The sequence below is a fragment of the Ciconia boyciana genome, chromosome 20 (genome assembly GCF_034638445.1).
Source record: "Ciconia boyciana chromosome 20, ASM3463844v1, whole genome shotgun sequence".
NCBI classification, from domain to species: domain Eukaryota; kingdom Metazoa; phylum Chordata; class Aves; order Ciconiiformes; family Ciconiidae; genus Ciconia; species Ciconia boyciana.
Genome location: NC_132953.1, coordinates 4,840,107 through 4,867,579, shown reverse-complemented (window position 1 = coordinate 4,867,579; position 27,473 = coordinate 4,840,107). Strand labels below are relative to the sequence as shown.

Here is a 27,473-nt window from a genome sequence, read left to right as displayed (position 1 = left end):
GAAAACAAAGGGAGAAATCCCATGTCAGGAGCTCCCCACCGTCTCTCCCCAGTGTGGCGTGTGGGAGGGAGCACAAGATAATTTACCTCTCGGTTTATGGTGTGTGTTCCTCTGTAACGGGTTCGCTTAGCTCAGACTCTCATTTGCTTTTTGTCTCGGTGCTTGTAGATTCCTCACAACATTGGTCCTTTCTCTGCTTGTTACCCTCTTTCTGCCCAAGGGGTGTTTTCTGGATTCAGCTAAGGTTACGGATAACTGCGTGGGACCACAGATATCAAACTGTTGAGATTGTGACACAAGCCCAAGGAATTAGGGTTTTACTCGTAAATCCAAACCTCCTTCCTGAGAAAAGCGGAAGTCCCAGAAAAAGGGTTTTCATCTGTCTTATTTCCCTGCTGACAGCTCCACACCTGCCCTTTTCTCGGAGATTGCCACTTCTCCTAGACGCTGGCAGAGAACAAAAGCTATTGTACCTTACCACACACCAGCAGAGCGTTTTGGCATTAGGAAATCTCTCCTGGTCTGGCAGCAGTGAATTTTAGCCTCGGCAAGGATGTTGCCTGCCAGTTCTTACCTGTCAAGTGACAGCTCAGCTTTGATGCTGCCTTTAGCTGAGTGAGCGGGGAATCAGGATGGCATTTTCCCCACAGTAAGATCTCTCATAGCACCAATGCCCTTTTAATCATTTCCCAAACCCATCATACTCTGAGCAAAAGTGACAGATCCAAGCACATCTGCATTAATAAGAGCATGCATTCAGCTGGAGCAAAGGAAGCAAATGCTGTAAACCGCACTACGACAGCTGTGTTTTTGATGTGTTTAAATGTGGCAGGGAGTTCACATTAAATGCACAGGTTCTCTTGGAGCAGCGCTTCTCCCAGAGCTCCGCAGAGAGCTCTGACTGCAGCCTAATCTGCCCTGAGACAAAAGTCTCAGCTCTTCTCCACAAACCCGCTCTGATGGGAGAAAACCTTTTTTGACCTGTTGCATGCAACAGCTCGGTAAATAAGCAGCTTCATGTTTCAGAGGTACCCAGGAAAGCTGCGCTGGGAGTAAGCTTTTCAAATTTCCCATCGGAGCGCGGTGGTGATAAATCACTTCCAGTGGCAGTACCAAGGTGCTGGAAGGACGAGGCAGTCCCTCGGTGTGCGCAGCTGCCTGCTGAGAGCCTGTGGGGGCTGCAAGCCCTCTCGTGTCAGAAACCCACCAGGGAGGAGTTGGTCTTAATAAAACTGCTCCATGTGCCTGCGGCAGCCTTTCCGCCGTCTGCGCTCCCCTTCCCAGGCAGCCCCCTCTCAGGGGTCCTGCCTGTCTGATAGCAATGCCCGGAGGGGTGTTAGGGCCCTTCACAGGCAGCAAGAGTTTCTCGAGACGTGCCCGGCTGGGAAGGGCATCCCTGGGCAGGGTCCTGCCTGGTCCTGCCCGCCCCTCTCGGTCACTGCAAAGGGAAACCAAAGGGCACTCTGCTCTGCCATAGATGGTTATTTTCTTCTCGCCAACCCAGCTTCTTGTAATAAAAATGACCAAATAAATCATTAGAAATCATTTAATTAAACCCACCGTGAGGGGATGGGGTAAGGAACAGACATTCGCATCCTGGAGACAATCTTATTCCCAAGGGTTATATTAACTCATTTGCTCAGGCTCTTGTTTGAGCGTCTTGAAACGCTCCTGTTCCCGCCTTATTTTTAATCAAGCTCACGCTCGCTGCCCATTTCTCTCTTTCTCTCTTTCCCTCTTTCTCTTTCTCTCTCCCCCTCTCTCTCCTTCCATCTATCAAAGCCACTGGGACTTCCAGCTCATCGGCTTTGATAGAGAATTCACTGACTTTTGAAGCTGATCCAGCCAGCAAACAAATTAGAGACACTTAGATTTTCTAACTTGCTGTTGCTTTTGGGCAAGGAGAGGCAGGGCTTTTGACATCCAATTTTTAATACATTTATGTAACGCACCAAACGTGTCTTTTCCTGATTTAGCTTAACTAGTGGAAATTTTTCCCCAGCCATATGAGAGCTGCTCTCTGTTCATAGGATGTGAGATAAAGCACAGACTCATTAATGTGTCGGTGATCCATAGATCTGACAAGGACTGAGTTTGTAAATGTCATCTTTTTATTTTTTCCCTTTCTTTGCCCCTTTAAAAAAACATTGCAGCACACCCCTCCGGTTTCAGCATAGTGATTTGCAGTGAACCAAGAGCTAAGGTTTGGCAGCTTAACAGGAGAAGGGAAGGAAGAGGGGCTGTGATTGATACGGCCCCAGGGAAGGCAAGTGTGCAGAGCAGAGGCAGGGGAAGCCGCTGCGGGGCTGGAGCCCTGCTGTGGGCACGTTGTCCCCAGCTCTGCCTGTGACCCCTTGCTCTTGCCCGGTCCTAGGTGTGGCTGATTAGTCGCCGTTTAGCTAAAGGCTCTGCTGGTGTCCTGAGACAGAGTGGTGGAAGTGACAGGGGTGTCTAATTGGTATGTTGATGAGATACAGATGAGTTACCAGCCGATAGCTCCGAGACCCTCTGCAATCCCCGCCACATCAAACCTTTTTAACTTAGAAGCAGCTAATCAGTCTCAATGGGGCTTGTTCCTCTTTAGCCATTACCCCCAGCAAGAGTTCAGGGACAGATCCTGCCAAGAGCTCAATGTCTTTTGCCCCCTGCGTGCCACCACCAGGTCCTGCCTGGGCTACGCCGGGTGCCAATCACGTTGTCTGAAGGGGACGTCTGGGGAGGAAGGGGATCGCAGGGGTTGCTGCGTGGCCTCGGGTGGCCTGTGTGCGTGTCTCGTGGTTGTACAGGCTTTAATAGTTGGTGTTCTCTGCGTCCCACACTAACTTCTGTGGAGGAAACTTTTGCCTGCTTGCCTTGCTGGTGTCAGTCTTGCAGCAGTGTCCTTCAGGAGTGCCAGCCACATGGCAGACCCGTGCAGTGTCCTCTGAGGGCTTTCCTTTGTTTGTTTGTTTTATTCCCTTTCCCTCCCCAGATGCCCCTGAATTCCCTCCCCTTCGGGCCAAGGAAGGCACCATGTTCCAAGTATCTACTTAATTGTATCTCCTCCTGGCACAGTCTCTTTCCCGTTAGTGCTGACAAGGCTCTCCAAATGCAGACTTGATGAGAGACGATAGCATTTTGTACTCCTTCCTTTTCCTGGGGACATGGAGGAAGGCGAGGTGATGAATGCAATCTGTAGGACAGTGCTTGCTAATCAGCGCCCAGAAGGTATCTGGGTTTGTTGCAGTGGCGGTCTCCTGCCTCTTTTAAGACACCTGTATTCAGGGCTGGCTTTACCTTAAGTTTTAGCTGGGGAGTGGGGGTGGCAAGTACCTGTGGTGCCTTTGAAGCTTATGGAGAGGTCTTGCCGTGTCATCTCTCCCTGCCATCAGCTGCTGTTCGGGCCTGCGGGGCACTGAGCAGAAGACTTCATTAAAATCATTAGCTTGAGTGGTATTTTGTCATCTCGCGTCACAAGGAGCTTGAAAGCCCAGGCATCGTTAACGCGGCTGCGTCTGAACGGAGGAGCTGAAGGATTGAAGGAGCGAACTGGGAATGCCCCGCTTGCATCACATTAGCCGCTGGTGATTTTCTTTGGAGATGTGAAACCTTTAAGTGTCACCGATCCAAATAACGCCTTTTGCAGAGCAGCTAATTTGAGGGCCCTTGCCTGCCCATGGGGACGGGGCAGTGTCACGAGCAATGGCACTTCCTTGCTTATTCCAGGCTTGAAGCTCTTTGGGCTGGTTCGCACTGAAGCTGTGCGTTTGCTCCCTGCCTATACGGAGGACATAGAACAAGGCAGACCTCCTGCCTGGAGACGCTTGCAGGCGTGGCAGGCGGGATGGGCAGAGCGGGGCTGGCTCTCCCGGCGGCAGAGGCAGAGGGGCTGAGTGCAGGGAGGTGCAGAGATGACACCATGGGGGTCTGCAGTGGGACCACACAGCATGAGGACATGGAGGGAACTTTCTCCATCCAGGCCACGGGCTGTCATCTGCCACGAGGGTGGACGATCCCTTTTGCAAAGGTATCGAGCTCCAGGTGGTTGTGTTGCCCTCGCTGCTGCTGTGGGAAAGGTATGCCATCACTTCAGCTCCTCTGATCATTAGAAACCCTCTTCTAATTTTCAGCCTGTTTATTTCTGGCTGGTTTATATCTATTTATTTTTGTGCCAACGCTATCATTTTAGCTTCAAAAGCTGTTCTACCTCTTTGCTACGGACCTCCTCCACCTGGTGTATTTATACAGACCAATCATATCCGCTACTAAAAAATCCTGAGTCCTAAAAACTCTTTAAGTCCTAGTCCAGAGCCTTAACAACAAGATCATCTTATCCATGTACGTGTAGAGCATTTGATTGTTTTCTAACACATTTTGCAGATGAATATGTTTTCTGTTTTTCGGAGGCTCTTTATACGTAGATAGAAATGATTAAAATCACCTTGACATCCATCTTGCAAGAGAGGGAGAGATCTGAGGATCCCAGACATCTTCTGACACATTACACTTCAGAAACAGTGAACAGCGTGAGGAGTCAATTAGTGGCTTTATCATACTGTGAGGGGGACAGTGGTGAGCTGGAACGAGCCAGGATGGGGTTGGAAGTACCCCGGCACACGGGAGTGTTTGGCTTTGGTGCTGCGTTAAAAGCAAGGTCAAACCCACTGCGCTGTCAGAGGAGGAGGCAGTCAATTAGTCTCAGTATGCCAGCAGGGGAGGGACAAATTTGAGAACAGTGAGGGCTGTTAAAATTAAAGTTAATCTGTCACTAATCTCTGGTTGTGAAATCTGGGAGAAAAAAAATTAGGCAATGTTTATGACTGATCACTCGCTCAGAGAGGCAATTGCTGCAGAGGGTCTGTTGTTTAGCAATCACAGCAAGAGGCAAGCACCTTTGTGCAGAGTTGAGGAGCGCAGCCAGGATAAATCCGTCCCGTCACACTGATGCAGACCCTGCGCAGGCCAGTTAAAGCTGTGCTTCAAGGACTCCCTGTCCATGAAGTACACAGTAAATCTCCCAATTTGGGACTGTTGTTCCCAGAGTTGAGTCCTGCACTACAGTGTCACTGTGATGCTACGAGCTTGATGGTAGTTAAGCCACAACGAGCTGTCAAGAGAACAGGATGCCCAAGGTCTGCTCCCAGCCTGCTCCGACACACCGTCACTGAGCCTCCATCTCCCTGCCTGTCAGGGGAGGCTAACACCCCCCCAGCGCCTCTCTTGCTGGTGGGGAGCCTCCAAGAGTTAATGCTTCCAACGCATTCAGAGGTCCTTGCCATGACGGGTGCTTCTAGCAGAGCGTTGTTAATGTTGGAGAAGGGGCTGGGCTGACAGCTCAGAGGAGTAATCTCTGTTGTGTTATCCGCAGAGTAAACAAGCCCCCCCAGGGACTCAGCTGGCTCTGCCTGCACTGCTGCATCCCGGTGCCTCGGCTCCAGCCAGGGAGGAGAGCAGACACGCACGTGACTGTCCGTTGCTTTCCCTGCCTGCTTTCCTTCTGCAGAGCCGTCGAGCGTAAGCTGTCCTGTTTGCGCTTCCCACTGCTCCTTGTGCCTAGCGATGAGCAGACTGGATTTGGGACTCCTCGCAGATGGCCACTTTTGTAATGGCTTGTCAGGTGCTTGGGCTGGATTTGCACCGACAGCCAGGAGAAGAAAGCACTTGGCCCTTTCCTCAATGTCCAGAGCAATTCAGTCTGCCGGCAGTGTAGCAGCGTGGCTGCAGTTTCAGGTTGTGTTTGACTCAGATGCACGAGCTGGGAAGTGACTCTGAAGTCCTCGAGCCTTCAGTCATGCCAGAGGCAAAGCACCACCAAGAAAAGCGACTGAGTGCATGGAGTCAATCCTGAGGTGGTGTAAATCAGCGTGCCTCCCATTCATTTCCATGGCAGTGCACCCACCTGGCCCTGTGTAGCTCTGTGTTGCCTTCCACCCACTCTCTGAACATAATGAGATTACTCTTTGATGGAAGAGAAATTGATTTGTTCCTACCACCCTGACAACTGTGGCACAGTGAAAGGATAACCTGCCTTAGCCCAACAGCGCCCGAGACTGCTCAGAATCACAGAATCGTATAGGTTGGAAAAGACCTTTAAGATCATCGAGTCCAACCGTAAACCTAACACTGCCAAGACCACCACTACACCATGTCCCTAAGCACCTCATCCAAATGTCTTTTAAATACCTCCAGGGATGGGGACTCAACCACTTCCCTGGGCAGCCTGGTCCAATGCTCGATAACCCTTTTGGTGAAGTAAAATTTCCTAATATCCAGTCTAAACCTCCCCTGGCGCAACTTGAGGCCATTTCCTCTTGTCCTATCACTTGTTACCTGGGAGAAGAGACCGACCCCACCTCACCACAGCCTCCTGTCAGGCAGTTGTAGAGAGCGATGAGGTCTCCCCTCAGCCTCCTTTTCTCCAGGCTGAACAACCCCAGGTCCCTCAGCCGCTCCCCATCAGCCTTGTGCTCCAGACCCTTCCCCAGCTCCGTTGCCCTTCTCTGGACACGCTCCAGCCCCTCCATGTCTCTCTTGTAGCGAGGGGCCCAACACTGAACACAGCATTCGAGGTGCGGCCTCACCAGTGCTGAGTACTGCTCGTGTCAGTGCGAGGGAACCCGGACCGGATTTGCTCTGGCACCGTGGCTACAGAAGAGCCATGAGGACACCCCTGCATGTTGGGGTCACCCACTACCTCGTAGGGTCACAGCAGCTCGCTTCAGTGGCGTCAGAGGACTTCGGCTGTGGCCAGCAACCCAGCACGCAGAGGGCTGGGACCTGACGGGGGCAGAGAGGCTTTGCAGGAGAAAAAGGAGAGAGAAGGGGTCTCGGAGGGAGCTGGCCTCCCTCAGCCGCCAGACTATCCATGAGAAAAAACAGACTCTTTTTAGGGAGCATAAGAGAGTGAGAGCCTAATTTGCATGTTCTGAATGAGCTGCTGGAGGTGCTGATCTCCCTGCCCAGAGCTCTGAGGGAGGGAGATTAGGCTGTTGAAGTTAAAATTAGGTTTTGTTGAATATTCCTCCCCTTGGCTGAAGGCAGCGGCTGGTTGCATTGCGTCACAACTGAGTCACGATGTCTTCCAAGAGCAGGGGGACTGGTCCCTGCCACCGGTGGCGGGAATTAGGTTTTCTGCAGTGACACTGATGCTTGGATGGGTGAATTAGGCTGTCCGTGGAGCTGTTGGGTGTGATGAGCCTGAATCAAAGGGTTTGGAAGTACTTAATTGTAGTAGTTGGCATCCGTTACAGCAGATAGAGGAGATGAGTCACAGTACAGCACCGCTGAGAACGTGGCTTCGTTTCACCACCTGCTGCCAAGGTGGAGCTGCTGGTCAGGGCGGGAAGGCATCTGTCCCACATCAGTGCTGCTGCTCTGGTGATTGCAAGGGAAGCTGTGATGCTGTGATACTCCCTGTGAAGTGGCTTTTCCCTCCGAGGAACTCACAGTGGCCTATACCAGCCTTTAACTCATGACAGTGGCACTCACAGGAGGACAGCAGGAGGTTTTGCTTGCTTTCAGGCAGGTGAAACCTTTGTTCAAAGTTGCAGACACAGCGTCAGGCAGGACAGGAGTTGGAGGCAGGAACCCCCTCTCCCCATTTCTGGGCTTTCACTGTGAAATCATGAGACTTCAGCACTTCCTGAAGCTCTTCCAAGCTGTGTCTGTAACACATGGCACCCGTGTGAAGAGCTCAGTGTCATCAGACCTGGGCGTAGCACTGACCCTGCAGTGCGTGCTGGTGGTTGGGTCTCACTGCGGGACGGTGCAACGAGCCAAAGCCTGGTTGTAGCACTGCCTTTCTGGCAGCCTCCCATGAAGCGCCTCTGTGCCCTGTCCCCTTTAGGAGCTGACCTCCAGAGAATGGAGGAGGTGAAGGGGTCCACCAAAATGCGCCAGGCTGAGAGCGATGCCCAAGTCTTTGTCCTGTGGCCATGACCTAGCTGCCATGCCTTAGTGTGAGGGACAGAGAGGCCCCCAGCCGCACCGTGCTGGGAGAGACGAGCTTGCAGATTTGGCTGCATGGGGGCTGCTGGGTAAGATGGACCCGTCTTGGTGGCATTTGGGGACAAAGCTGAAGGCTGCTTGGCCACTGCGAGCCCCGGGCAGCTGCCCGCTGCGCAGCTCTCTCCTGGTGCGGGGCTTTGCCGCAGCTGCAGGGAGGACGTGTGGGAAGGCAGTGCCCGCCATGGGCAGGGACAGGTTTTTGGCGTTGTCGTGCCGGTGGGGGTGTGCCGGGGCTGTGCACCAGCGGGTTAATCTCTCTGCTGGCCCATTGGGGGGGTGCGTTGTAAAGGTAATGGAGCATTCATAAACACCTCTTCCAGGGCCAGCTTGATGGTTGTCAGTCACTGGAGCCATATGGCGGGTGCGTACAGTAATTTGCCCTGTGAATTCCCTTATTGTGCTGTTTATCTCTCCAGATCGGCCACTGGCATGTTTCTGAAGGACTCAGCATGGACAACAGGATCTTCTCCTCCAACATATCAGACAGTCTGTTCAACACCACGCTCATTGTCACCACCATCCTGGTAAGTGAGGGGGTCACCTACAGTTCCCATTAGCTCTTTGCCAGCCCAACTCTTAGGGGTGTCAATCAGCTAGAATATTATTCCCTCTTCCTACCCCCCTTGGCCCCCAGCATGCAGCATTGCACACTGATTTCATAAAGAACAGACGATCAAATCTCTAATTACAGCACTGAGGACAATTCATGACAGTGTAATTAAACTCAAGTTGATGTTTCATATGGAAATGATATTTGATGAGTTCAGAAGCAGCTGGGGAGAGGGCTGGGATGGGGATAAGTTGCCATTTTACATTCATCTCTGAATGATGTTCTTGTTTTGCATACAGCTGGTAAGTTGGAAGGGACAGTTGACCCTTCTACCCATAAAATTACTGAAATTGGCCAAGATGGGTACAACTGTTATGAACTAAGACTTCACATCTACAGGCACCACTGTCCTTATTCAACAGATTCCCCTTCCAGGTGCTGCCTGTCCCATGATTTTTTCCAGTGCCTCTGCTCCTTCCTTAAAGACACTCAAAATCCTGAAGAACTCTGGGCACTATCTCCTCATGTCCCATAAAGTTTGTTGAAAAGGGGACAAACTGTGAAAGTGGCTATATGCCAAGAGAAGCTGGGATCTATATGTCTTGCCATAACTCGGAGCAGTCACTGGGCTGCTCTGGCATGTGCCAGTTGGAAACAGCCCCCAAAGCATGATCCCTTAGCTCTGCTTCGTATCCTAAACTAGGATTTATCTGCTGCACCTCCAGCGCGTCCCTGACACAGCAGGGGCCAACGAATACCAGTGCAGAAACAGCTCTGCTAGCTTTACACCACTTTGGGTTTCCAAGTGATCAAACCAGCTTTCCGTATCTCTTACACCCTGGTTGAGAGGGATATATCGGGACGGGAGGTTGGCTTGGGTGCCCCTTATCAGAGCCTCTGCCATCCCGGTGCTGCCAGGGAGCCCACTGCCCTCTCTGCCCCGTGCTCGGCGCCGTGCTGGTGGGATGCCTCGGCTAAGATGGGAATGACAGCTGCCCAGTTTCAATGCAGGAAAACCCTTACTTAATGCTGAAGTGGAACCATCAGGAGCTGGAAGGCAATGACCGCTACGAGGGCTTCTGCGTGGACATGCTGAAGGAGCTGGCAGAGATCCTGCGTTTCAACTATAAGATCCACCTTGTCGGCGATGGTGTGTATGGAGTCCCTGAGGCAAACGGCACGTGGACAGGGATGGTCGGGGAGCTGATTGCTCGAGTAAGTGAATTAGCTGCTCTTTTTAATGTGCTCTAGTGGGACTTGGCAATGAAAAGCCCTGATGCTTTATTAAGTGCTCCAGGATGAGAAGGATGGATGCGGGTTTTAGTCCACTTGTGAGACTTTGACCAGAAGATCTCCGTTTAATGTTTTCTCCCAATGGCAAATGTATTTGTTGTGTTGATGTGACAGTGTGCGAAGTAGTCAGAGCAGGAGTTAGGGCCCCTGGGTGCTCTCGGGGGTGCTTGCTTTGTTGGAAGGGAGGCCTGGGCTCCCTGCATAAGAGCTCGATACAGAATGGATTTTTTTTTTCCCCAGTGGAAAAATTAATGACAACTTGAAACAGAAAAATATGCAGGCTCTGGCACGGGTCGGTAGAAGCTGAAGAAAACTTACAAAACCACACTGTTTGGGAGGGAAGAAAGTAAGAATCACATTTCTACCCAGAAAAGTTTTGGCAGATTCATTTCAGCTCCTTGACTTTGAGTATTGTTTTTGGAGAGGAACATTTTTTGTTTGCTTGAAGTGCGTGGATCGAGATCTTTTCATGGCTCTGCTTTGTGGTGTTGCTGCACAGCAGCTAGACTGAAAGCTGAATGCTTTTGCTGGGTTTGACAACACTTCTGCGTACGTGTGTGCTCAGTCAGCCTGTACCCCCCTCCCTGCTCTTTGTTTTCCTCTGCAGCTAAAGGTAGTCCTTCCCCAGGGATCCTGAAGCTTAAATACAGTTCATGAAATGCTCTGAGATCCTTAGTAAAATAGGCTTAGCCAAAGCTAACATTAAGACTGATGTTATTTAAACCAATACTTCCTTGCTCACCGATTTCTACCCTGCCTTGTTATTACCGAAGTGCCTGTGAGAACCCAGCGACGGTTTCTCAGCTGGTGGCAAATCCACAGTGAGGTGCATTTATGATAATCCACACCTCTGTGTGAGAGGAGCCCCTGAGCCACCCCATCATTATCCTCACAACAGTGGCACGTCCCTCCTGCGCAGTGGAGGAACAAGGGTCCAAATCCGTCCCCTGTGGCTCCAGGTAGGGGTCTGGGGCTCCTGCTGCAGCTTTCCTCCCGGCTGCGGGAGATGAGCAAGCATCTCTAGAAGGTGTCCACCGGCATCTGTCTGCTGCTTCCCCGGATGGCAAAGGGGACCTGGCTGACGCTTGTCCTGCCTACCTTAGGAGCTTCAGCTGAGTGTCTGAAGTCAGGTGGGACAACTCTAGGTCTAAAAGACTTACTGAGCGTCAGGAACAGGGTGCAATATGGACTGGAGATCCCTCCTGAATGAGTGCCCTGTCTCCTGGGTCGCCTTTCCCTGGCGGAGCGATAGCTCTTGACGCCAGCTGAGATCCCATCTCCGTCTGCTTCTTCTAAAGAGCCTTCTGTATGGTTGTTTGCAAATGCTCTGGGCTATTGGCATAGTTTTTATACATATCTCTGTGTGTGTGTGTGTGTGTATATATACACGCACACAATTACAGTTCTGCAACGTTTCTTTTGGGAGGCAAGAAGGAAGGCACAGAGAGCAGCGTGTGATCTGTGCAAACAAAGGAAGGGAACAGCCATCAAATTTTTGGCCTACTAACCTTGGCAGTGCCGTCTCCATTAAATGGGAGCTTCTGGAGGGTTGTCTGTCTTTAGTGATAAGTGTTTTAACTTCATCTTCACATAGAAACCATTTGTTTCTTCTGCAGCTCGAGCCTTATTTAGGAGGATTTTTACTTCTGCTTCAGCAGGGCAGAGCTGGCAAAGCCTGTGTGAGGCTGAATCAAAAATTGGAGAAGAGAAAAAGCTTTCTCTGCTTTGTTCTTTCTAGGCCCTTTAGAGTCTTTATAATGGCTTCAGCGAGTTTTTGATCAGTCCCAGGGAGTGGCACTTTGGCTCAGGACAGCCAGGGCAGATCTGGCCATGTGCTTGCTGTTGTGTTTATTCAGGGCTGCTTGGGTGGGACGTTGCTTTCTGAGGTCATTTCAGAGCCCAAGAGGCTCCTCTCCTTCCTTGACAGTCAGCCCCCAAGGGGGTTTGTCCTCGGTTCCAGCCCCTTGTCCATCCCCTACACCACTTCACAACCACTCGAAGCAGAAGAGCCAAATGATCCTATGTTGGGCACACGCGTTCCTCTTTCAGTAGATTTATTCCTTGGGCACTGTTCTCCATACAGCCTTTAGCACAGAGAGGGCATTAGTTGGGACACAAACCTGACGCACGGGTCAAAACTTCCCAAATCCTACCCAAAATAACAGCTCTGCGCCTGTCTCTTTGTGCAGTGCTGTATTATTGTAGGAAACTGATTCCTTCTTGACCCCGATCAGCTGTCAGAAGGTGCGGTTTGACTCACGTGCATTTAATGTGCAGGACCAGAAGGTCAGAAAATTATCCAGCTCCATGCAATACCTTTCCAGTATTTTTTTTGTCTCTGTAATCCCCCCGTGGCACTGAATCTCCTCCGAGCGACTATAGGCTATATGGGAAAAGTGTTTCATTTTATTGCTTCTAAATTAACCAGCTATTGATTTATTCTTAAGTCCTGAAAATTCTATTACAGCTAATTGTGCACTATGATATGATTGAGAAGGATGCTATATAAACATAAATTTGTTGTTGACCCAAATTCACCAGTACATATCTTATCGACCTGCTCACAAAACTAATTAAGAGCTAAGGAAGAGGGGGACCAGGATGGCCTGGGGAATTAGTGGAAGAGCTGTAGAGACTCCTGTGTCTAGGTCAGCAGTCTGACTCGTCGTCACATCAGGAAACCTGTACATTTTGTGATCAGCCGATGGGGATTTGGCTTGGGAGAAATCACTGGGATGGACTCAAGCCCATTCCTTAGTGAAAGATGTCACAAACTCAGAAAACACCGAGCTAATTGGTCCCTCTGTGCACGCAGGGCAGGGAGGCTGAACACCCTGCTCATTCCTTGAGTGAGCAGGAGGGAGTAAAGCTGCTCTCCGGCCGGGGCAGATTTCCCCCGTTAGCCTTGCCGGCTCTGGCACAGACAACTGCAGTCTCCAGCAGTTCGGCTGACACCGCACACATGTGCTATCCGTAATAAGCAAACAAGGGGGAACAGCAAATCTTCCCGTCTCCTACTCTTTGGTGTCAGAGCCTTAGGGGACAATAGGGCTGGAAGAATTACATCTCGCTCCTTCCCGCTGCAGTACAGTCTCTGGCTCAGAGTCCCTGACGGTTGTCTGGTCTTCCCGTTCTCTCTCTCTCCAGCGTGTCCTCGAGCTGAAATGAATTTGCTAGTCTGATACAAGCCAACGAATGTATTTTCAAGGCAACGTGACAGCTTTCTCCTTGTTCTGCCACGCCTGTATTTGCTGTCTTGGTAGCGTAGTGCCGTGGTGGCTGTGCTCGGTGCCTGTAGATGGGCTCACAGCGAGCCGTTGGTGCTCGGCTCCCTTGCTCCTTCCTGAGGAGATGGGCTTGTGTCTGATTGATCCCTCAGCAACAGTTCCTGAATTTACCCGTCTCGGGAATGCCCCCGGAGAATAGAGCCGAGCTAAGAAGCGATGGTGTGGTTTGGTTTTGCCAGGAAGCTTTGTTGGCAGGAACCCACTGCTGCAGTTTTGCTATAAGACCTCCGAGAAACTTCCCTCTGATGCAGCTGGGGTCAGTACCCTGTCTGGCTGGGTACCGGTGCTAGGTGACGGTCCCCTCCGCAGAGCACCCGGCCCGCTCACCTGCGCAGGGTGCAGGGGATGAGAAGGAAAAAGCGGCCCCGGCAGGAGCACACTCCATGCAGACTGACCGTGTGCTTTGTGCAGCTCGTATCAGCTGCTCAGGCTTCCTTCAGCATTGTTTAAATAACATATTACTTTTGGTGATGGTAACACAGCAGATCCGTGAGTGTTTCCAGGGCAAGCGCATTTGGGCGAGGCTGGTGCTGCTGTAGAAGGCACCAGTGAGGAGGTGCATGGAGTGAGGAGCGGGTGACGGGGGACAGCAAGCTCCTGCTCTTCCCTTCTGTGCAGGATCATTGGGGGAGTGAGATGCTGTGGAATAACGCTAGATCTTTGGTATCTGTGTCAGTGGTTTGAATCTGTCTGGGATCAGTGGTGGTCAAAGCTCTTTTTAAAGTGAGGGAGATGAAGTTGTCCATCTCTTGGAAGGATCTGGCCTCAGGAGCAGCAACACCAAGAACTGAAAGGACCGGAAAGCTTTGGGCTGATGGTTTTTCCAGCTTCCTTGCTGGTGACCAGGTGGTGCTTTACAGTCAGAGGCCCTCTCCCTTCAGCTGCTCCAAAGACGGGGAATGGCAGGAAGGGGAAGGGAGGGAGAAGATATTTCAAAATTGGCAGAGTCCTGCTCTCCGCTCGGCAGTGGGTGTTGGTGTTCAGCAAGAAAAGCTGTGCGTGGGTGAAGGGAGGGAGGGGGAGTCTGTTTGCACGCTCTTGCGCTGGCAAGTGTGACATGGGGGGGCTTGAGAGGGTGGGGAGTGAGGGGGAGTGGGGAAGTGAGGGAGCGTGGGTTGTTGAGCAAACACGGCGCGGGTATGGGCAGAGAGGTTTGCATCGCGCTGCTGATTTTGCCAGGATTGCGCACAAGGTGCTGGGTGTGGTCTGAGCTGGTTAGGTCTCGCTACTGTCCCCTGCGGGCTTAGGGTCCCCGTTCCTGGTGCTACACCTTAACTGGCTTTTGCCACGGGCATGGTGAACACCTGGCACAGACTTTTTCCTCCCACCCCTAGAGATAGTCCAGGTGAAGAAACACGAGTGAAGGCAGACTTGAGGCTGACATCTGCACTGATTGCTGGTCATCCCATCCCTGACTGTGGCTTAAACGGAGGGCTGCAGCCTCCAGGGCTTTCAGGCTGTCACTTTTCATATGGCAGAATTCATGCATGTCTTTAAAAAAACCCAAGCACCAGTTTTCAGTGCCCCTCATCTGGCCCTGCTTTTTAAATGCAAGAATATGCATCCGAGTGCACAACCTGGCTGCTGCTCGCTCCAGCGGGAGGAGCCACACAACCCAAAATAGCTCCTGTCAGATCAGATGGGCAGCTGGAGCAGAAGCAATCAGTACATTGATCTGGCGGCTGAGCTGTACCCATCGTGCCGTGGGACAGATCTGCAGATGCAGAGAGACTGCTCTGTCATTGCCGCGGTGGTTCGGGAGCCGCTGCCCAGGTGGGCAGGCTGCAGCCACACTGCCGTGCAGTGGCTGCTGCTTATTTCGCAGAGTTGCACACAGTCGCAGAGATTGGAGGGGACCTCTGGAGATCATCCAGTCCAACCCCCTGTGCAAAGCAGGGTCACCTCCAGCCAGGTGCTCGGTACCGCATCCGGACGGGTTTTCAGCAGGGCAAGCACCTGCAGCAGCAGTGCTGATGCTGATGGGTCGGCAATGGGAGTAATAGCTGGCGGTCAGGGGGGTCCTGAAGGTTGAGCACCGGTTTCAGCTTTTCTAGAAGGCCTTCCAAGCACAGGGGCAGTGTAAGAAATAGCTTTCCCTGACCTTGGCCACGCTGTCAGTGCTCTGTGGGCAGCGCTGGTGAGAAGGGTGCTCTCGTATGCACCCAGGGGCTGTAGCATCCAAGGTGCTGTTCAAGTCAGAGACTCCTGCTCCTGGAAGAAATCCCGGCCTTGTGCTCCCAGAGCTGTCCTTCAGGCTTCTTTTCCCCGTGTTTGACACAGAGACAGTCCAAAGCCTTATGCCGCTTGGACTTTCTCACTGCGTTTTGTTTCTGTAGCTTGTCAGGAGGTTGTGGATCGCTGCGGGGCCGGAGCAGGGCCAGTCTCCCGGCTGGTCCCCAGTGCTGCGGGAGGCTTTGGCGGGATCCTCTCTGCCCGGGCTGAGGCTGACGTCAGGCCCCATTCATCACCATTAGCGCTGAGATGAGCCTTGTCAGCATCCGCAGCGAGGAGGCGGCCGCCTCCTCCGGACTGGCAGTCCCTGCAATTTGCTTCTTAAGGCTGCTTAATTGTTGTTCCTCTTCAGGAGCCCGTCTCAGCCCCCGTGTTTAACATCCTTCCCAGTGGCAGCGCAAGCCCGTCTGCTAACGCAGGCAGATCCCACGGTTAACGCAATGCCAGGTATGGCGGTGGCAGCTCATGCTTTTATCTCAGACATCAGCCCACCTGGGCTTCCTCTCGCCTAGCGAGAGTTTGGCCTTGTTTAAGCAGTGTTTTGTTAAAGAAGCGTCTGTCTCTGCTCCCAAAATGCTTTGGGTCTTTTCCTAAGCCTATTTCACGCTGACATTTATAGCTGCAACTGTGCTGGAAGGATGAAAATCAAACGGTGCTTGCCCCCTCTTCCCCCCATCCTTTGCCTCCTGTTTTCCCTTTCCCTAGAGCCCAGGTGCGGGCAGAGTGCAGAAGCACAAAGCAAAATCCATTTCTTCCCCCAGTGCATTGTTTAGCCTATGAAATGCCAACTCCTACCCATGCTCAGGTGGGGAGGGCTGGAGAGCGCTCGGGTTTGCAGAGCTCCTCTGTAACTAAGATACGCTGACCTCAGTGAATCACAAGAAGTTTTTTGAACATCGGGAAGCAAAGTCAAAAGCATGAAATGGATGATAGTCGGGCAGAGAATACATTGCATGTCATTCCCAGATCAAAGTTTATTGCTGTCAGAAATCAGCCCTTAACTTGCATGACTCCGGAGCCTGCAGAGAGAGAGATTGAGAGTCTTTGACAGAGCACAGCCCCAGCCAAAGCCACGAGGAGCAGGGTCTCTGCTGCAGGGAGCTCTGGCACAGGAGAAGGCAGGTTAGAGCAGGCTGTGAGCTACTGTAGCTCCGATGCTGCCAAAAGTCCTGAAAGGACAAAAGAAGACCAGGCAGGGAATGAGCAGAAGGAAATCGACTCTAATGGAATGGCAGGACCCTCTGGAGATGAGAGAAAGGACCCGGGCACAAAACCGGTGTGCCTGGGGAAGGCAGCTCTGCTGCTCTGAGTTTCTGCTCCGTAGGCAAAGGGAGGGGGGTGGATTTGCATTATATTTTGCATAGGGAAGAGGAGCTTTCAAGATGTTGCTGCCTACATGATCTGGAAGGGTCCCAAAGGACGATAGCTGGGGGAATAACCGGAGTGCACAAAGTTCCCTGGCGGCATCCACGTCCCACCCCTGAGAGGGTGCGGGCAGGCAAGGGATGGGGACTTAGCTGGGTAAACCCGGGGGCTGCGCTGCTCCTTTCAGCAGTGCCTTTGTATTGGCCTCTGGATAAGAACGGAAATGTCCTTTGAAACACCTTTGATGTGGCATATTTACCATCTATTTGGTCTACGACTTTGCTGGTAGAATTGTATTCAGTTTGGAGAACTGGGAGAAGAAATCCGTTGTTAGAATAATCTGTATCTTCATGAGGGGCTTTGCTGGGAGAGCTCTCCTCAGGACAACAGTACCTGCAAACCCTTTTAAGTATAGCAAGAATGGTTTAGGAAGCTTTAGACTTTCCTTGCAGATAAAATTCCTCACGTGCCATGTTCCACTGATGAACTGATCCCATCTTAGTAATCTGCTGGTGTTTACATAGGGCTCAACTGCTCACACGCCACGTTGTGATTATTGGTGCCTTTTAAAAACCCTGTGGGTAAATGTCTGGCTAGGTAAAATTCTCCCTAGCTCATAATTCATTCCAGCCTAAACCTCCAAGGAATCTCTACTAGCTGCTTGGAAACAATTGCAAAAATCTGGCACTGGGCTTGTCCCGTAAAGCAGTCCTGCATGGGCTGTGAAATATCGCCTTCTCCGTGACCCCTCCTTGCTGGGTGGGCTTGTAGATCACCTTGCCTTTTCTTTTCCCTTTCCTTCTTCCTGCGGGCTCCAGCAGTGCTGCTCTTCACTCCTGCAACCCCAGCCTTTCACTGGCCCTTCCTCCCTGCCTGCCTGTAAGTGGACAAGCCTGGGGGTGGAGCGGGGAGAAAGACCCCCGGCAAAGCTCTGCCAGGAGGTGATTAGTCCTCTTTCTCTTAAGGAAAATAATGCAAGAGCAGCAGGGTCAGAGAGCATGGTAAGAGTGATGCACCCACAAATCTGCCTTTGTGTGGTGCATTTACAACTAGCGCATGGATGCAGGGAGATAAGCTGCCCATTTTACTGGGTCTTGGGGCCTGATGGTGCCTTGGCTTCTGCACAGACCTCATGAAACTCAGGGACAACAAGTGCAAATAGCTTCCCCCCCCCCCCCCGCCCCCTTCTCTTTTTCCACTTGCATAATCATCATCCTGCAAAGCAGGCAAACAAATGTATAAGGGAATGGAGGAGGTTTCATTTTTACAGAAAGCAATTACAGACATTAAAAGAGCTATAGTAATAAAAATAATATTTAAAATTCAAATCCCTTATCTATATTACAAGGGTATTAACATTGGAAGAAATTCTTTTTTATTTTTTCCCCCTAATAGCATTTGCTTTGCAAGTCAATCTGGAAATTTTTATGCCAGTCCTCTGAATTTTTTGGAGACCAACCTGCAATTTTGGAAGTCTGGGGTTGGCAGGCTTGTAAACTTCATGACTCAGGGTACGGGGGTAATGATGCTGCTTTGTTATGCTTTCCTACTGATGGCGCTTGCAAGTAACAGTCTTGTCTGGAAGGGGACAGCTGTGTTCAACAGGGGCTTTGGAAGGGGGAGGTTGTCTCTTCTTTAGATTAGTACAATATTTATTGTCTTGATGGCTCCTGTTTTGCCAGGTCTTAAAGCATTCAATTAATAGAAATGGCAAGTGGGCTGTGAGCACTTGGGGACAGGGGCTGCCGTTTTGTTCGCTGTTAGTACAGCTCCTAGCACAGCACGGTCCCACTGGGAGCCTTGTGCTTTTCCAACCTGTAAGTATAGCGATAAAAACACCCAGGTGAGGAAAGGAAAAATGTGGAAAATGGTCTGGAGCACAAGGTGGGTTAAAGTTTGGAGTGTGTTTGAGCCCAGCTTGCGTGAAACGCACTCGGGGAGGAGGGGTGCAGGAGCACAGTCTGAACTAGTGGACATCACTGGCAAAACTCCCACGGTTTCCACAGAGCCTGGGTTTTGCCCTGCAGCAAATGCGCCCTGTCCTAGAAATACGGGACATCCATCCTCCGGGAGCGGGTGTCTTGCATGGCCCCGGGCACGGCTTTGCCGCTTTCCCTGCCCCGCGCCTTTCCCGGGCTCGGGGTCCTGATCGTCTCTGCTATCCTTTCTCTCCAGAAAGCCGATTTGGCTGTGGCGGGGCTGACGATTACGGCGGAGCGGGAGAAGGTGATTGATTTCTCTAAGCCGTTCATGACTTTGGGAATTAGCATTCTTTACCGAGTTCATATGGTAAGAGACTTATTTTATAACCGTTTATGTCCCTCCATTATTTGCATGCAAACGTGCCTAGTTATAGAAGAAAAATGAATGACTCATAAAAATATTTTGGTTTCTTATTTAAACGCAAATGTGCTTGACCTTTATTTCCTTCTTTTCACTGTCTTTCTGCCTTGTGTCAGCTTGGTGGATTTGATTTCTGTTCTTCAACCCCCCAGCCTTGTTGGCTCCCCTTCCCCAACCTCCCCGGGCACACAGCACTTCCAGGCGTGGTGGGGGGCCATGAGCAGAGCCCTGTCAGATCGGTGCTACTGGGGGAAGCGTGGGTAGATGTCAGCTTGTCTGGTTCTACTTCAGGCCCAGCAAAAGCCATAGGATGGCTTTAGCGTGGCTTGGAACCTGCTGTGGTGAGGTGTGCTAAGGGTGGGCTAGGCTGGAGGGGTGCAGCAGCCCAGCAGCACGGCTGGGTGGCTCCGCGGCTGCAGCAAACCTGCATGGAGGCACCATCCATTTGCACTTGTGGTGGGGAGACTGCCTGGGAGGCTGAGCTAGGATGGCTACGGGTGCACCTAGCTGGTGCTGGGGCCCAAATGCCCTAATCTCAGCCCTGTTCCCAGCCTCTGTGGTGTGCAGGCTTGCTGCTTTCTCACATCTGAGAATAAGATCAGGCCAGGAAGATATCCGGGATCGCTTTCTTTGCTGTGACCTCCTGTAAATGCTCGACATGCAGTCCTGTACTTTCTTAGTCACAGGCAGGAAAAGGGCAAAATGGCACTCACCAAGTGGGCCAGGGCACTGTCCCGGGGCAGGCAGTGTGGCAGGCTGAACTCCACCATGGGCAATTAGCTCCTTACCCTGCGTGGGCTCTGTTTCTCTGCTCTCAGCCCTTCTCATTTGCCTCCTCCGAGTTGTTCACCCTAAAGATCAGCGGGTCCTGCAGCCCGAGGAAGGCTCCTCGCTCTCAGAGTGCTCCCTGCCTTGCGCGGATGCTCTCAGACCCCCTTGCTTCTGCGTTGGCCAGGGAGGAGCGAGAAGGGAGGCACACTGTTGTTTAGCAACTAGCTCTGGTTGTCACTCCGCTGCATTCAATAATCTTTTGCAACTCCGGCGGCAGCAGCAGCGTGTTTAGCCGCTGTCACCGAAAAGGCAGGTCAGGCACTACATGGTGGCTGTTAGCAACACACGGGCCTGTGGCTCGGAGCAGAGCAGCTGTGAATCTGCCCAGGGCATTCACACGTGCAAGCACGTACATGGCTTTGTGTCGTGTCTTTGCTTAGACAACACTTGTTGTCCTAAATTCTTACAGATTCTCTTGCATTCCCATTTTCTGTTGTTCTAGCTTCTTCCTGAAGCTCAGGAGAGGACAGATTTTCCCCAGGCAAAGCCCCCAGTTCCCTGGTGTCACAGGCGGCGAGCTCTGGCATCCAGGTCCTTTGCAACAGGATGTCATATTATTCTCAATCTGCGTTTTGGAAATGTGCTCTGTACGGTGCCGAGTGTAATGCGAATTACAGTCTTGGTTTCCTGTCAGCTCAGCAACAGCAGCCAAAAGGATAAAACAATTAAAGCTGCCTCTCCCAGCCCCCTCTCTCCCTTCGCAAGGCTGTTAAGGATGCAGCGTTTGGTACGAACATAAACAAACTTGCGCATACATCTCTCTGTGCTGAGTGGCTCCTGCCAAGAACAAACAAGTAATTAAAATCTAGTTAAAATTCTGTTTCCTCTGGTACGTGCAGAATTTAGGATCAATGACTTAACTGATCAAAAAGGGTCAGACTCTTCAAGCTCCCGGAAATCAAATGTAAGTGTCCCTTCCCCGCTACACTTGATTTTTCATGCCACCAGCTGCCCCGTGGATCCGGAAGGTGTTTCTGCCAGCGTCACTTGGCTGGGATTATAATCGAGTTTCTTGCTTTCTCACATGCATTTTTAAAGTTTGAGGATTGAGTACCATGCGTGCTCTGCCTCCAATTTACACCATAACCTTCAGCAAGTCCCTTAACAAGGCATCGTTCCCTGAGCAGCGTGAGGCTGGTGTCGCTCCCTCCAGAGGAAACACAGGAATATTGGTGCAGGGTTTGCATGTGATCTGCTCTATAAGCGCAAGGCATTTGCTGCTGCCTCTGTGCAAGCTTGATGTAAATGTGTCTGACACATCTACTTAGAGTGTAAGTTCTTCAGGGCAGGGACCGTCTGCTGCTCGTGCTGGTACCAGACGAACGCAACACAGCCGTGTTCCAGCCCGGCCTTTAGGCATTTACCAAACTGAACAGGATTAATAATTACAGTCTTAAAAAGTGTTTGGCAAATAGTCCCCTGCCGTCAGTCAGGACTCGGTCTTCAGCTGCCTGACAAAGGACCCGGTTAGGACTTCGAGCAGGGGAGCTGCCCAGTGACCCAGGCAGGCTCACAAGGGAGACGCAGGGCATCTCCCAGGTCAGGTCATCCCGCCGCGAGCCCTGCTTTGCTGCAGCGAGGCCACGGGAAGCGATGGCAGGGGCAGCCCGGGCCCAGGCCCTCCCCGGGAGCAGGGAGGTCTCCCCAGCAGGGAAGCCCGGAGCCCCCTCTTCCCTCTCTAGCACGTGGCTCCTCTTTGTCCAGACCTTTCCTGCTTAGCTTGAGGAGAGTTTCTGAGAACTGTGTGGCAATTAACTAATTAAACTGGTACATATTTATTTGACAAGGAAAGGCAAGATAGCTAATTGCTGTTTCTTCTTTAAGGATGTGGTTTGCAGAGCAGCGGAAGGCAGCCCCACAGCCCCATCTGCTCCTGTCCCCTCCCCTCCCTCCCCTTCCCGGCCCAACAAACATCTCTGCAATGTCAGAAATTGCAGCTGACGTATGTTAATCACGACACAGATCAGACGTAGCCTAATAAATAACGACAAATAAATCTCTTGCTGAGGAGTTGCCTCCATGCCCTGGTCTCCTCCCAGTGTGATGACATTTTATTTTAATTTCCATGTAACTCCAGTGGCAAATGATTTCTCCCCCCTTTCTCCTCCCCACCCCGCCAACCCAGCCACCACAGTGCGTGTGTCTCTTATCACACATAACCAAATATGGCAGCTTTAAATGGGGCTGTCATTTTTCTCAATTTCACATGTTGTGATACAATCAAGTATGGATTTCTGACACGGGGACTCTAATAGGCTTTCTGACTTGCAGGCTTCTAAGAGAAAAAGCTTGCTTTGTTTTATTATGTTCCCATTCTGACCAGCTGGTGGGACCCATGGAAGGCAGGAGATAGATGACAAGTCCTGAGCAGTCACTCTGCTTGGCAGAGAGCTGAAAGCAGGTGCCCAGTGCCATTTCTGCACAGAGGGATGTTGAAAGTCAGGTTTATTTGTAGCGTACACATGCTTTTGCTCACATACCTGCCTCTATGGCAGGGAACGAGGGACTAGCTAGCACATGATTCTGGCTCATCAGCCCTGAAAGTCCTTACTGTGCTCTACCTTAAGATGAGAAAATGTAGATTTGGTGAGTACACTGGAATAGGTGAGTTTAGGCCAAGTGAACTGAGGTTTAAAGTGTTTCTACTTGACGGTTGCAGAAGACACAAAATGGGAAGGACCGAATGAGTAGCTCCTTCATTCCAGCCAGAGGAGGCTCGACAGCCGAGGCCGAGGGGCTGAGCACCCCTCCTGATAACCCGTGCTGCTCTGCCAGCAAGCCTCCCGCTTCACTGAAGCAGAGATGGGAGCAACCGCTGGCCCTTGGCGTGCCTGGGGCCGTGGTACGTGTTGGCCTGTCGGTTGTGGACCATCTGGTGACCCCAAATTAGGCTTAGGATCCACAGCAGTCTGTGCTTGGGTTTTGCTTATCGACTCCAGAGAAAGGACTCTGGAGAGGGAGGGATCTGGACCTGCATCTGGATCAGATGTGGTCATCCCAGAATGTACACGCTTTGTTTTGGTGAGACCAAATGCGCTGTAGTTATGTCTAGCACGCATCAACATTTCTGCCTTTCCAGGCTGAGTTTTCTTGCTTTCCTTCTGACTTACAGAGACAGAAGAGAGTTCTCTTGCCTGCCTTTTTTAGGGACAAACATCTATGAGAAATGACATAGGTAGGGCTCTGTTTCTGTGAGAGGGAACAGGCGAGCGCTGGGGTCCCTTCCGGCTGCGTGTGTGTGTGCAGGGCAGGCAGGGAGTCGTGCGGTCTCTTGCGGACCCGAACACAGACAAATCCAGGACCGTGCCGTATAGCTCCACTCCTCCTCCTCTTCCCGGATGTCCTGCACATTCAGGCTCTTCAGTCACCGGTATCTGCCCAGAAAACTGGCTCTCTCTGGCTGAAAATGAAGACTTCCAAGAACGACTGAGGAGGGTAAATGAATCTCTCCTGCATCCATCTGAGGATTTGCAGGAGGCCTTCATCAATTATTGGACATTTTGAACATTTCTATTCCAGGAAAAATAGCTCTTCCAATTAACAAAGCTGTATTGGGACCGGCTAAAAATATCTGACAGACTCCAGATATTGTCATTCCCATCTTCAAAACAGACAGATAAGAGAGAGTTTGTGCCCTCCGTGGGAACAGAATATCTTTATTCTTATCCACAACTGTGAATGAAAAGAATATGTAGCAGCAGCCTGAAAATGACTGTAGCTGAGAAGAACCAGAACTACTACTACTGTAAAGTCACAGGAGAGAGTCATTGCCAAGCCTGAGACTTAAAGCTTCCAACGCGATTTCCTTAATGAGTGTAATTTATTGACAAACTGCCCCAGAAACACAGAGAAGACATCAAGGCTTTAATTACAGAAAGGAACTTTGTTACAGGAGCATCTCACGAGGGAGCCCCAGCCGAGGCACCGCCAGTGCCTGGGAGGTTCCTGCCAGCTCTGAGATGCCAGGCAGGGATAAGTCACCCAGAACGATCTTCTGCTTGAGAAGCTCCAGTTTGCTCGGCCGAGGGCAGACGCTGCCCTTCACACCTTGCAGGTTCCCATTGCCTCATTCCACTCTTGAGTGTGTAAACACCTGTGGAAGCAGGGAGGCAGCTGAGCCAGTTTAGCTCTAGATGAAAAAGGGAACCAGGAACCTGTGGGGCATCCAGGCGAGCCATGCGGTCGCTAAAGAGAAGAGCTTTGACATCGCCTACCTTTGGCTTCCTGTTGGCATCAAGAAGTCCATGATCATCTGGATGGGATCAGCGAGAAGTGCGGAGGGAGTGCACCTTGGAGCCTGCAGAGTCGTGAGATGGTCTCACCTCTCTGAAACAGCGAGAGGAGCTCCGGCAAGGTCAGCAAAGGCTGTTACTGGAAACGTGAATCCCTCCGCGATGCTGGCGGTGTGGTTTCCAGCAGTGTCTCTGGCTCTGAAGGCCCTTGGTTTGGGCCCAGATGCTGGCTGTAGCAGTCATTTGTCTCTCTCTGGGTTTCTGGGAAGAATATAAGGAAAAGCAGAACACAGCACCAATTGACCAAATAGAGGGAAAAGACAAAAGAAGAACGTAGTATCTTTCACTGTTTGTAGCTTGCCTGCTTATACTAAGCACAGTAGGATCACCCGATATGGGAGAGAGACCTTGTCTTAAAGAGAGACTCTGGAATTATACCCAGGAGAACCTGAACCTTTGCTTGGGAAGTGTCCTTAAAGTAATCTGCAAATGGATGGTCTGAACCACTGATTCTTAACTCATCTATTTGTTAAAAGGCTTAATAAGCCACATTCTCTAAAAATGATAATGTAGATCCCAAGCTCAAACTCTTCTTGTCCTTAAGGGTACAGGGATAGGATGTTATGGTATGGTGGTTCTTTACTTCATGCAGGGCAGAGTTTGCTGTAGAAGGTTTCTGAGATGTTACGCTCCCAGCTGGTGACTGGAGCTGAGAATATCACAGTATCCTAGATATTTTTAGTAGAGGAAGATTTTTGTGCAACAACTATTGCCTTTTCTAGCAACAACTTAATCTTCAGAAGAACTACCAAGACCTTGTGAAATTCAGGTTTTGCATAAGATTAGGAATACTTCAGTAGTAAAACAGTGTTTTTAAATGGAAATGGAATTTAAAGTGCTGCTCTGAGTCTGGGGAAAGAAAAAAAAAAGCAGCTATGTTTCCTGGGGACTTTTGTGAAAACAGAAAATTATTCACCGCCTTTGGATTAAGCACAGCTCTAAAATATCAGGACTCAGGTCTTTGATGCTCTAGGTTTGCTATGGCAATTGAGGTTAGGTGTTATTTATTACCAGCTATTATTAGTTTATGTGGTGTCACAGATGGGCAGGGTAAGACGGTGGGCTAGGGAAAAATGAGGCCTCTGTGTGTTAAGACGATCCTCAGCAGCAGCCTTTGTGTAAAGCGAGCAAACTACAGCGGAGCAGCTGCTGTGCTGCAAGTGCTGGGAAGCGGCTGCTGGAGTGAGCTGCGTTGAGCAAACAGTGATAGACATTTTCAGCACACAACAGAGCAAGGTGCCAGTAAGAAATACACTGACAGCCTGGCCGAGATGTGATAAAGGGCTGTTTCCACTCTGACTTTACAGTAAAAGCCTTCGCGGGAGCTCTGACTTGTGGGCAGCTTCCCAGTCTCAGGTGCTTGGGGAACCTGTAGAGCTTGAGGTTTTGTGATGCTAGGACTGACTTTGTGGTTCGGGGCAGCAGATACAGGCTCCCGTGAGCAAAGGGCTCTCGCATTCCCACGGGGTTAATGCAACCCTTTAGCCCTGCGTTGGGAGTTCGTGCTTTTGCTGGGAGTCTTTCAGAGGAGACAGTAAGGAAAGAAGATGCCTGAGGTAGATGAGCATTGCCTGAACGCTTGCAGCATTCGGGGTGGGAGGGGTGTGTCAGGGGTGCACGGTGCTGAAACAAAGCGCTTTCTGCTCCACACGGATATTAAAAATTGCAGAGGGCAGAAGAGCACTTCTTTAGTCCTGTGGCTTGTGCTCTGTTTGCACCTCTCCCCCGTCCCCCACAGGGGCCTGGAGCGTGCTTGGAGGCAAATGAGCGGCTGCTTTTCCCACCCTGGAGGGGGCTGTGTTGCAGAGGAGCTGCATACACAGAGCTGGTGGTGGCGGAAGAAGTACGCTCACCAAAATGGGAGGTGCTCAGCTTTTGAGAAACTTCTCCTAGAAATTAATCCTCCGTTTGCACAAATTTTGCTAAATTTGACAAGATTTCAATGGTGGCGGTGTCCTTGTGAAAACTGAAGGTACTTTGAGAGAAGATCAACCTGGTTTTTTCTAGCAGTGAAGCTTTACTTTTCAAGGAAAGGTGGTTTGCTGAGAAGAAAACAGGAAATTCTGACGCATCCTGGAGATAAAAATATCGTGTTCCCTGAGATAAAAGTAATAATTTTATTGCGTTTCGTAGAGAAGAAACGTTTCAAGGCTGAAGAAAGAAGACCAGAAATATTGCAAACATTGCTTTTTTTTTTCTCATTTTCTGCACAAAAAATTTTTTTCCCCACTCTGCTTCGTGCAGCGGATCCCACCCACCTCCGAGCTCAAGCGTGCTCTCCCCGGGGAGCCCCCTCCTGCCCAGCAAGCGTGGTGTGCAGTGCCTGGGGGGAGGAAGGCTCCAGACGGGGACTCCCCCCTCGGAGGCCCTGCAGGCGAGGGGTGCAGTGCGTCCTACCTTGGGGAGGGCAGAGTGCCGTGATTGTCTCGATTTTTCTATCAATTCACTTCCTTCTTTGCCAGGAGGAACAAAAGTAATTGAGGTGGGGAAAGGAACAGTCTTAGGAGATGAATCCCAGTGGGGAGATGCTGCAGGACTTGGTCATTTGTTGCATTTGGTGTCACCTGTTTTCCCTGCAAGGCTTTTGCAAAGCCCCATTTACTTTTTTTCCCTTCTGTTGCTCCCATCCGTTGTCAGCATCGGGGCAGGTGTCGTTTTCAGAATGGACTACTACGTAATTTGTAGAAATACAAGCAGGTCAAACTCCTTTTTGTTTCCCTTCCAGGGCCGCAAACCTGGCTACTTCTCGTTCCTGGATCCCTTTTCCCCTGGCGTCTGGCTCTTCATGCTGCTCGCCTACCTGGCTGTCAGCTGCGTCCTCTTCTTGGTCGCTCGGTAATGTGGCTGGCGGTGCCTTTTCCTTCCTCGCGGTGCCATCTAGCGTCACGCTCCCACACCCGTGGGGGCATGCGTGGTGAGGGGCTGGGCAGGGGGACAAGGGGACATCCCTCGGGCCACCGGTGTGGAGGGCCGCAGTGAGGCGGGCAGAAGCGTCCCAGCCTCCTGCCGTCCGCCAGCTGGGGACCGGGGCTTTGCCACTGTGTGCCCACACGGGCACGTCACCGATGCATATGGCAGCCCCGGGATGGCCGTTGGCATGGCTGTGACAGGGCAGGCAGGAGCAGCATGCCATGATTCGGGAGCGTGCTTGGCCGCAGTGGTGGGTATCGGTGCCGAGAGCTGCATGGGAAAGGTGGGAGACGGTTTGGGAGTAGGGCTGGTGCTGAAAATGGTGCTGCTCCTTGTAGGTGCTTGATCTGCAACAGATAAAGCAACCACTTGTCTTGAACAGGA

At 51.3% G+C, this 27,473-nt stretch overlaps 1 protein-coding gene across 2 annotated transcripts in view; it reads left to right on the top strand.

The window, feature by feature from the left end:
• The window catches only part of GRIK4 (glutamate ionotropic receptor kainate type subunit 4), a 142,163-nt gene that overhangs the window by 101,052 nt on the left and 13,638 nt on the right, over positions 1-27,473 (top strand). For both annotated transcript variants that reach the window (XR_012045900.1, XM_072884468.1), the window contains exons 10-13: positions 8,403-8,510; positions 9,548-9,751; positions 18,889-19,002; positions 26,905-27,014. Coding sequence is in view for 1 of the 2 variants with exons in the window: in XM_072884468.1 (XP_072740569.1) it covers positions 8,403-8,510; positions 9,548-9,751; positions 18,889-19,002; positions 26,905-27,014 (536 nt within the window). In the remaining variant the exon portion in view is untranslated. The remainder of the gene's footprint in view (positions 1-8,402; positions 8,511-9,547; positions 9,752-18,888; positions 19,003-26,904; positions 27,015-27,473) is intronic.